Source organism: Amphimedon queenslandica, unplaced genomic scaffold, assembly GCF_000090795.2.
Source record: "Amphimedon queenslandica unplaced genomic scaffold, v1.1 AMPQUscaffold_13268, whole genome shotgun sequence".
Lineage (NCBI taxonomy): Eukaryota > Metazoa > Porifera > Demospongiae > Haplosclerida > Niphatidae > Amphimedon > Amphimedon queenslandica.
In genome coordinates this window covers 124,393-133,886 of record NW_003546496.1, presented here as the reverse complement: position 1 = coordinate 133,886, position 9,494 = coordinate 124,393, and the positions used below count along the sequence as shown (strand labels likewise).

The 9,494-nt window shown below is 34.1% G+C and overlaps 3 protein-coding genes across 3 annotated transcripts; 1 reads left to right on the top strand and 2 right to left on the bottom strand.

Annotated features, from left to right (window-relative positions):
- Positions 1-416: 416 nt before the first annotated feature.
- On the top strand, positions 417-2,605 carry LOC109583907 (uncharacterized). Its single transcript, XM_019999417.1, has 7 exons — positions 417-1,082; positions 1,128-1,283; positions 1,328-1,514; positions 1,556-1,675; positions 1,731-2,015; positions 2,095-2,205; positions 2,258-2,605. Exons 1-7 carry the CDS (start codon positions 750-752, stop codon positions 2,518-2,520), a joined length of 1,455 nt encoding a protein of 484 aa, XP_019854976.1. The 5' UTR covers positions 417-749; the 3' UTR covers positions 2,521-2,605.
- A 2,752-nt stretch (positions 2,606-5,357) lies between these two features.
- LOC100636500 (NAD-dependent protein deacetylase sirtuin-6-like) lies at positions 5,358-8,200 on the bottom strand. Its single transcript, XM_003388307.2, has 11 exons — positions 8,050-8,200; positions 7,970-7,997; positions 7,875-7,916; positions 7,705-7,826; positions 7,416-7,488; positions 7,230-7,343; positions 6,365-6,442; positions 6,201-6,298; positions 5,881-6,150; positions 5,648-5,831; positions 5,358-5,590 (listed from the first exon to the last, which is right to left on the bottom strand). The coding sequence occupies exons 1-11, from the start codon at positions 8,173-8,175 to the stop codon at positions 5,466-5,468; spliced, it is 1,260 nt and encodes a 419-aa protein (XP_003388355.1). The 5' UTR covers positions 8,176-8,200; the 3' UTR covers positions 5,358-5,465.
- Positions 8,201-8,268: 68 nt separating this feature from the next.
- Positions 8,269-9,492, bottom strand: LOC100634862 (vegetative incompatibility protein HET-E-1-like). Its single transcript, XM_003388294.2, has 2 exons — positions 8,991-9,492; positions 8,269-8,877 (listed from the first exon to the last, which is right to left on the bottom strand). The coding sequence occupies exons 1-2, from the start codon at positions 9,432-9,434 to the stop codon at positions 8,374-8,376; spliced, it is 948 nt and encodes a 315-aa protein (XP_003388342.1). The 5' UTR covers positions 9,435-9,492; the 3' UTR covers positions 8,269-8,373.
- Between the last annotated feature and the right edge of the window lie 2 nt (positions 9,493-9,494).

Here is a 9,494-nt window from a genome sequence, read left to right as displayed (position 1 = left end):
GATCTACGGTAGTTTTAATGATACAGCACATTTTTCCTCTTAAAATGCCTTTCTTTATTTTCCCTTTTCTCAAAACATGCTAAAGTAAAACTGGAAACCATTATAATCATATGAATGACCTTACACTAGAGTTAGAATCTATGAAGTATGAGTTAGTTACAAAAGCTAATGTGTACCAAAAAAGTTGATTTTGTTGTACCTATAACTGTTTGCAAAATAGTTTTACAGAGACAAAAACCTTGCTATATGTAGCTCTAAACATTCTATGTGTGTAATAGGCTATAGATCATAAGCAACATTTATTCTGAAGTGACACAAGTTTCCTTTGAAATCCTTGCAGCACAGCTTTATGAATGGAGGACATGATGGTTGTCACGTGGTAACCCAACTAGTATTTCCTGTTGCTATGCCCCATTTCCAATCCCTTTCATATATGAGAATGTGTGGCTCCACCCTAGCATAATTATATTATTTATAAAAACCATATATATAGCACTCGCCAGCATGTTATAAATATACTACTTATATTATGTATAGGCATATATGGTGATCTCATAGTACTACCAGTAGACAGTAATGGTTTATTGTATCATTGTGACAAGTACGGTACAACCCTCGTTATTCCTGAAGGAGCAGTACAGGAGTCAGCTACTGTATGGTTTGGAGCATGTTTGTATGGTGATAAATTTGATTTTGATAACTATGTTCCTGTCACTCCTATTGTGTGGGTTTATATTAATCAGGAGCTGATGAAACCAGCAGAACTTTACTTGCCTCATCATATTGATGTTACCAACCAAACTTCGAAAAGCAACTTAGTTCTTCTAAATGCTGACGATGAAACATTTTATAGGAAAGGCAGTTTTATGTTTACTTCAGTTGATGACACTGAAATGGAAGTAGAAGCAGCATTATGCAAAATATATTGTAATCACTTTTGTTCTCATTGTGCTGGTGTTGATAAACGAACATATAAAGATACTGATAAACAGTGTCAGTTAGCAGTTGCAACAAAAAAAGAAGATGATGTGACAGTTTCAGTACACTTTTGCATATTACCATTTCAGCCTGCCTGTAAAAAGGTAAAAATTATTTATTAAAGCTACTAAATTCTAATACATTAATAGGTTGTTCTAGAGCAATATAAAGAAAGGAATTTTACACTTACTTTTTCTAAACCTATGAAGTTTGCAGATGGTGGTAATATTTCACTGGAATTTGATCCTGATGAGAAAATTTTAGGCTGGGAAAAAGATGAAGATGACATTTATTGTGATAATGAGGTAAAAAAAACATATGAATTAAAATTAATTTTGAGTATTGTCAGGTTTTGGAAAAGGAAGTCGATTATAATGAAGTGATTGGGTACCAAGAAGTAGCATCCAAGAATAATATTAAAAGACTAGAAGAATTAGAAAAAGACCTACTTTATCCTCCTCGCCTTCGTTTTCGATTCAACTGCACCAATCAATCACTTGCAGATAAAATCACTAAAATAAAAGTTAAATTAAATGGTACGTAATCAAATTTTGTAATTTTGTGAGTTTCTTCACAGGATGTGATCCAGTTTTGAAATACATTATCAAATTAAAAAGACCTGATTTTAGCCCCTCTACTTTTGCTGATCTTTCTGTTACTCCTGAAGAAACCTTTGATGATATTCACAGCCGCTTGCGTGAGAAAATTTTATCAAGCTTTATATAATTTAGTATGTCCGTTACTCTTTTTAGAATTTGACTTTGTTTTACTTAAGTCACTGTTAGTTGTTGGTGCTGCTTTTAAAGATCATCATGATGCTGATAACAAATGGTTTGTGTTTGGATTAGCTCTTGGATTGAGTCATTCACAGTTGCGGGATATTGAAGCACAAAACAGTACATTAGAGCAATACGTCAGAGAATCACTTATGCTATGGAGGACAAGAAACACAACAGCTTCATGTAAACCAGTTGTCGATGCTCTTAAAACAATTCATTTTGAAGATACAGCTGCTCAACTTGAGTCTCATTTTGAAGGTAAGTATATAAATTTAGTGATAAACTTACAATAAAGGCTTAACACGAATCCTTCATTATTTCATGTATGGTTATTTAGGTACAGCCGTAGCAGTACCTGGTGATTCTCATACTGACTTTCCTGTAAGCAGAAGTGCAAAAGTAACTTGTAATGATATTACATCATTTGACCCATCTCAACAAAAACTAGGTATTTTTTACACATATCTACATGTACAAAATTATTATTTATTATTTTGCAGATATAACAAAAGCTGTCGATGTTTTGAATGCTTTAAAGTTATTTGATACTAAGAAATGGAAAACATTAGGACTTAATTTGGGACTTTATTTAACAACGCTAAATAAATTTACTGAAGATCACTTGACAAATACAGTTGGGGCTTGGTTGAGTTGTGAAGATGGTGTTATGGAAAATGGAGGAGCAACTTGGCAAAACTTGATCAAAGCTGTCAAAGATACTGGTGATAAAGCTACAGCTGAAAAAATTCGCAAAAAATTGTAACTAAAATAGTCAAAGTTTCAAAATGCATAATGGCATAATTTTGTAATTCTCTTCATTAATATGGTTTTTAATTTCCAAATTGCAACATCTTGCTTGCATAATTAATAATGCTGTATAACTTAGTGCACATTGACGTTGATGCTTAGAGCTCTGTAATATTAATACAGACTTAGTTAAGAGCTACTTGTGAAAATTTGATGGATGCTACTGATGACAGTGCTGCAGCTAAAAAATTTGCAAGTATTGATAGATCTAGTTAGCTATTTGTAAAGTTTTTAAAATATCTTAAAATTTAAAAATATTTCATCCACTTGTTTGGTGTAGATTATATAAATAAATAATAACTTGGCATAACTTGCTACCTTTCATTTCCTTTGTAATAATCAACTTTTTGTATGGGAGCTAGACTGATGTAATAGTGTTAGGATATAGTACACATGAGATAATTATGTTAAACACACTGATATGGGTTAATACACCCTCCACATTAGATACTTCGGGTAATATCAATTCAAAGTATCCTTGATGTCAGTTTATTTACCCATATATTATCATGGCATATAATACACACATTATATTTTTAGTGCTGCATATTTTGTTTATTGTTAATCAAACTATTTTATTAATAAATTAACAGTGCATATACATGTACACCTGCAATTATGCTCATGACTTGTTTGTTTTTGTTATTAGTTCATAAATGATTCATAATTGTTATTGCATCTGGTCATAGAAATGATACACATTCACAAAAAGGAAATGCATGCCAGCAAGAGTACGTAGTAATGCCACATATTGTTTATAATATGTATAGACCGTTTTACACAAACACGATCTAGTATACGGCTGAAAACAATTATGTGTTCCAACAAGAACTACTCTTTTGATGATTTCTTAACACAGAAGCCAACTTCAAAAGAGCTAGTTGAATATATTGATTTTGAGAAAAGTTGGCTTTCATTTAGATTGGTTTTGGCTGTAAGGAAGCAAGATTTGAATGAGGATATTAAAGCCCTCATCCCTGATAAGACCATAGCATTGTTGGAACTGTTGTTAAACACTCCTGATTTAAGCAGGAGAAAATTGCTGGAAGATTTAAGAAAATGTCCAAATACAGAACATGTTGCTGACAATTATGAAAAAAATCTCATGACAATTTATGAGGGAACAACTCGTAAGTTAAAATAGACCATAGACGAATGATGCTACTGCATAATGCATGTATATGATGCTTTTGTCACAGGTCAATGTGCAACTGAGTCATCAACAACTCAGGGCATCAGTGAGTATGTTGGTGGGAAGATTAGAGCAACACCAACTGAGTCATCAAAAACTCAAGGCATCAGTGAGTTTGTTATTGGGAAGATTGAAGTGACACCAAGTAAGATGAATATTTTTATCAATAAACAATAGTGATAAAAAATTCATGAATAGCAGGGAATATTGATGTACCTTGTCCAGCAGAGTCAGCAAAAGTCAACGAAGGTATAGCTTGACATAATTGATACAATTAAAAATGATAATGCTTTTAAATTACTGCCACTGACCACATCATATGTACAATACAATACAGACTCTAATAATTATTGTTTGCATTATACTGACTAATTTTATGTTATTGAATTAAAAGGAATAGATTCAAAAATTGTTATTTTGGAAAAAATGGTGTTTTCATTGCTTGAAGCACTTCAAGAGCTAAAGAAAGCCAAAAAAGAAGAATCAAGAGAAAAAATACAAGGTATGTACTGATCAAAAGATTGTCTGTCAACTTACACTACAGAAATGAAGCAACATTTAGCTGACAAAAAACTGGAACAATTATCTAGTATGATACCAGTATTATTGAATCGACCATGCTAGCTCAATTTATTTTTTAGGATCTGTTTCTGAATTGCAGGAACAGAATAAAATGCATAAAGCTCGGAATAAAGCACTGATGTTTGAGAATGAAAAGCTTGAATCTGAAATTAAAAAAAAAGAAAGAACACCTGGTACGTAAAATGTATCATAGTTCTACATTTTATATCTGGTAATGAACTGAAAATTTCACTCCAATTAGATTTTTATACATTTACACACCTTTTATATGCTATTTTACTGTATTACCTTTTCTAGAACAAATTGAATCTGACAGTAAGGTACAGCACATTACCGAATCATCATCCTCAAAGCGACATATGGAGGCCAAAGATGAGATCTTTTTCGAGAACTTAACCCTCAAAACTTTAAAGTCATTTGTACCATCTGTATTAACAGATCAATCTGTAAAGTGTCTCAGTATACGCTCAAGCCCATTAAACGAGTTTGACCACCATTTTTCCGTGCTAATGGCAGACAACTTGACATTGAAGCGTTTACTGCTTACTCATGACACAATTAATGATGAGGGTGTCAAAATTTTGGCACATTCATTGAAAATTAACGTAACTCTTACATTTCTGTCGCTTGATTTTAATTCTTGTATTACTTCTGAAAGCTGTCGGTCACTGGCTAGTCTTTTATGCATAAATCAAACACTACGTGTTCTCTCTCTCTCCCATACCAATATTAATATGTTTGGAGCACGCACACTGGTGAGGTCGCTTGAGTCCAATGATTCATTTGAGTCCAATGATACGTTAGAATGGCTTGTATTAGACGAGCGACATAGAGTATCATTCTCTGGTGTCAACAGGTTGAAATTTTCAAAATAATTTTATCACTTATACCAGGAGCCCTGCTTCTGCATTTATTCAATAAAGTTCAATTGTTTGTGTCTATTTGTTTGAAGTCATCTATTGTAAATAACTCACACATTAATGTGTGTTCAATTTTTGCATTTGTTGTAATTTTTTGACTTTTAGTTTGTGTCTGTTTAAAGACATGAACTCTCAATCATTTTGAAGCCATGATCTATTGTTATTGCATTTGTTGTATTTTTTACTTTTTTCAATGTAACTTAATTATTATTTGTCCTTGAGTGTTAGCTTCTTTATGCTTGCAGTTGGAACTACTGCAGCAGCAACATCATCTTCTACACTCCATTCTCTTGTTTCTGGATTATAAATCAATAATAACTTGAGCTGCATATCTATAACAAACCAATTAGAGCTATTTAATCAGGAATAATAATTATTTTACTAAATACCTTTCACTCCCTTTTTAATAATCAGTTCTTTATCAAGTGGTGGTTCACCATAATGTCCTTGAAAATGAAACGTCAGTTGAGCCTTCATTTCATCTGATGAGGCACCAGCTGATGCTCTCCATGGAAACCTGATAAAGAAAGGCTCTTGCAACTGTTGGGGTCTTTCACCCACAGACACTGTAACCTTTAAAATTAAATGAAAATATTAAAAATTTAAATTTTTCTTGACTTACTCCAGTTAGAAATGAGAAATAGAATCCATACATGTCCTGTCCTTCTATTGATAGAGAAACCTGTTCCTCAGAAGGTCCTTTAGTACTTTGTGTCACTTTAATGAATACTCTTCTCTTCAGTCTAAACTCAGGTATGGGCAGTCCAAGCTTCTCCATTACCATTGTGGATACTTCTTCACATTTAGCATGAATGCATAGTGCAGCCATACTGTGCAACGGTGTCTTTTGCAGGTTAACTATAACTAGCTTTTCTCCTCTCTCAGCAACACACTGTAATGATAGTTCATGTGACTATTATGTGAGACGCTATACTGACTAACCTCTGGTATGTCAGCCGCTGGAGTCACAGTGAGACTAGATCCCATTGCTAAGCAAAGGTCTGCTACCTCACCTTCTTCTGTACCTCTTGTCAACTCGCCTAGTAATAAATTAAAAGAAAATTTTGCTTATAGACATTTTTTCTCTAATTTTATTTTTCTTTTACTGTCTGGAAGGTCTTCTCCAAAGTTTATTATTGTGTCACGTAAGATGCCTTGACAGTTTGGATTGTCACATTTTCTACCTAAATTATCGATGCAAACAATGCATAATTATTACATTACTTTACCATAGCTGTTTTTAGCATGGAACACTTTTGGTTAAAAATTTGAATGTTCTGAACAACAATGAGTACAAGGCAAATTATTTGGCAAATAAATTAGAACTTATTTTTATTACATTCTTAATTTCTTATACATGTACTTATGTTGCATACATAGTTTGAGCTTATTTTGATCAAAATTTATTTTTTAATGAAATTTCAAAGCTGCTAAAAATTAAGCCAAAACCCTGTACTACAGTACATGGTCTTGGGTCAAGTTTCACCGAAATTGAAAAAGAAAGTATTTTCTATTCTTATATTTTTTCTGATGCATATACATGTTCTTATGTTGTTTAAAAATTTTAAACTGATTCTGATAAAAATTAATTTTTTATGAATTGTTAAAGTTTCTCCAAAATCAGGCCAAAGTCCCTGTACTATAATGGTCGCTGGCCAAATTTTCTCAAAAATGACAAGGTCAAAATTTTTGATTTTTATAATTTTTTCTGATGCATATACATGTTCTTATGTCATGTAAAAAGTTTAAACTAATTCCAACCAAAATTAAATTTTTTATGAATTTTTAAAGTTTCTTCAAAATCGAGCAAAAGTTATAGTCCATGGTCGCTGGCCAAATTTTGTCAAAAATTACAAAAAAATTTTTTTTGATTTTTATAATGTTTTCTGATGCATATACATGTACTTATGTTGCGTAAAAAGTTTGAACTGATTCCAATCAAAATTGAATTTTTTATGAATTTTTAATAACCTGTTCGATGGTCTTTGACTCTCTTGGCATTCCTCACCCGAAAGTCCCTCAGATACTCTCGTCCACACTTCTTGCATACTTCAAGATTCGTATTACCATGCAACTCTGCCAGTGCTATATGAGTATGTATGTGGAGGTAACAAGGATCACATGACAATCATGTGACTATGAATAATCACTAACTACCTTCTCTAGGTAGTCCACTCCTCCTGTGAAGTCCGTCAGTGTTTTGGCTAATGCAACACTTTAATATTCCTTCCTGCAGCAAAAGGAGATAATGACTAATATCCTTATTAATACCAATTAACACAATGCATATTCTTGCTACATTTTTATTGCATTTTGACCATTAAACAAAATGGTAATGATATAAAAATAGTAGATTTCTCTAACTCTATTTGTTGACACAGCACATTAGTTATCCCACAAAGAGCAAAAAGATTATAGCGGCTCAACTTTAATAAACTTCACTTACTTGTTGCAGTTTCACTATCATCATGTGTGTTGGTGTAGGCAATGCTTTGACTGCTACAGTCACTTTGTGTTTTGTGTCACGAGTTGCAACTCCTTTAGCTTTAAGCTCCCACACACCCGGGCCTGTTGAAGAATAAAAGGATGAGAATTATCAGTATTTATGATGCTTACCTGTGCTTAGTTTAGTGTCCATTCCACTACGAAAATCTGGAACTATAATTTTTTAAATAATTAAAAAATTTTTGTCAAGTAGAAGATGCACTTACTTCCAGCTGCTGTGCTAATACCTGCTCCCTATAAAATAATATAAATATCTAATTTGGCTAGTGGAGACAAGAGTACTAACAGTGAAAGCAATCATGTGTTTGCTCTCTCTGATCCATTGAGCCAGTTGCTCCACTTTCTTTTCTAGTACATCAGGAGGGTCAAAGAACTCTTTCTTTTCATCCTTTTTTCTAGCTGTATGTGCCATGATACTTTAACAGTCTCAAACGTTTATCTTTAGCTGCCAGCTATCAGCCCCACCTTTTATACCATCAGTGCCTATATTTAGTAACAAAACGTGTCATCATAAATGCGCAATTATCAATTGTTATGGCAACAAAGAATAATAACAACATAATGAATAAATAACTGAAAAAATTGGATGTTTTGCAGTTTCTTTCTTATATCAAATCCATACATTAATTAAGTGGTCATTCCCTCCTGTAGCTAGATAGATCCCATCAGGTGAAAATGCAACAGTCTGCACCCAGCCCTCGTGTCCCCTTGCATGATAAACAGGAGGAGCATGAGGATCTGATACATCCCATAGTGCATATGTCTTGTCCCCAGATACAGTAGCTAGCATGGATCCATCGGGTGAGAAGGAGCATGAGCTCACAGGTGACGTGTGATGTCCCTCAAGCACAAACACAATCTCATTAGTGATAGTACTCCATATCTTGACCCTCTCTCCTTCAACTACTGCAGCAATCATTGTTCCATTGTCGTTATAGCAAAAAGCAAATATTGGGCTGTACTTGTCTTTCAATTTCTCTACAATTTTCCCAGAGGTCCTGTTCCAGAGGATAATCCTCTTATCATTACCACAGGATGCAAGGTGGATATTGTCAGGAGAGAAAGAGACTTGGAATACTTCATTGCTATGACCCTCTAGGAACCTCTTCTTTACCTTTTAAAGAAAAAAGAAACAATTATTGCAACAATAACTAGCTAAACAGTGAGAATACATGTATTAATCATTGAACACTGAATGCTTTTACAGACTGTATATTTAATCCTTACTTTCTGCTCACTCATATCCCACAGTGTAATACATCCTCTCTCGCTGGAGGTTGCAAATAGCTTGCTTGAGTCAAGAGAGAAGGAGCAACTCATGAAAGGGCCAAACTGATAGAGATGAGTTGCATAGATCTTATCTCCTTTCCTCACGTTCCAGAGTGCTACCTTGCTGTCCCTACCGCAGGTGAGGAGCATTGTGCTGTCTGGGGAGAAAGAGATGGCGTTCACTTCAGCTTTGTGTCCTTTAATGTGCTGGAGTAGCTTCATATTGTGTGTCTCCCATATTGCTAAGGTTTTGTCCGCTGAGCCTGAGGCTATGTAGCGACCATCTGGAGAGAAACGGACACAAAGGACATGGTCTTTGTGCTCTTTTAGTGTGTGGACTAGTACTCCTCGATGAGGCTCGCCTGCTGTCTTTCTAATAGGCTTGGAGCCTTTGCCTCCCATGATACAAATCTAACCAGCCCCACCCTCCTGTTTGGTGCAAACTGAGCCCCGCCCATTATG

Excerpts from the sequence above, each read along its gene's own strand:
- LOC109583907 (XM_019999417.1), top strand. The coding sequence starts at position 750 with ATGAAACCAGCAGAACTTTACTTGCCTCATCATATTGATGTTACCAAC. Across the intron at positions 1,515-1,555 it reads AATAAAAGTTAAATTAAATG|GATGTGATCCAGTTTTGAAA; the intron begins GTACGTAATCAA and ends GTTTCTTCACAG. Across the intron at positions 2,016-2,094 it reads ACTTGAGTCTCATTTTGAAG|GTACAGCCGTAGCAGTACCT; the intron begins GTAAGTATATAA and ends ATGGTTATTTAG.
- LOC100636500 (XM_003388307.2), bottom strand. The coding sequence starts at position 8,175 with ATGGCACATACAGCTAGAAAAAAGGATGAAAAGAAAGAGTTCTTTGAC. Across the intron at positions 7,827-7,874 it reads GGACACTAAACTAAGCACAG|GCCCGGGTGTGTGGGAGCTT; the intron begins GTAAGCATCATA and ends ATTCTTCAACAG. Across the intron at positions 7,344-7,415 it reads GAGTGGACTACCTAGAGAAG|CACTGGCAGAGTTGCATGGT; the intron begins GTAGTTAGTGAT and ends ATACTCATATAG.
- LOC100634862 (XM_003388294.2), bottom strand. The coding sequence starts at position 9,434 with ATGGGAGGCAAAGGCTCCAAGCCTATTAGAAAGACAGCAGGCGAGCCT. Across the intron at positions 8,878-8,990 it reads GGGATATGAGTGAGCAGAAA|GTAAAGAAGAGGTTCCTAGA; the intron begins GTAAGGATTAAA and ends TTTCTTTAAAAG.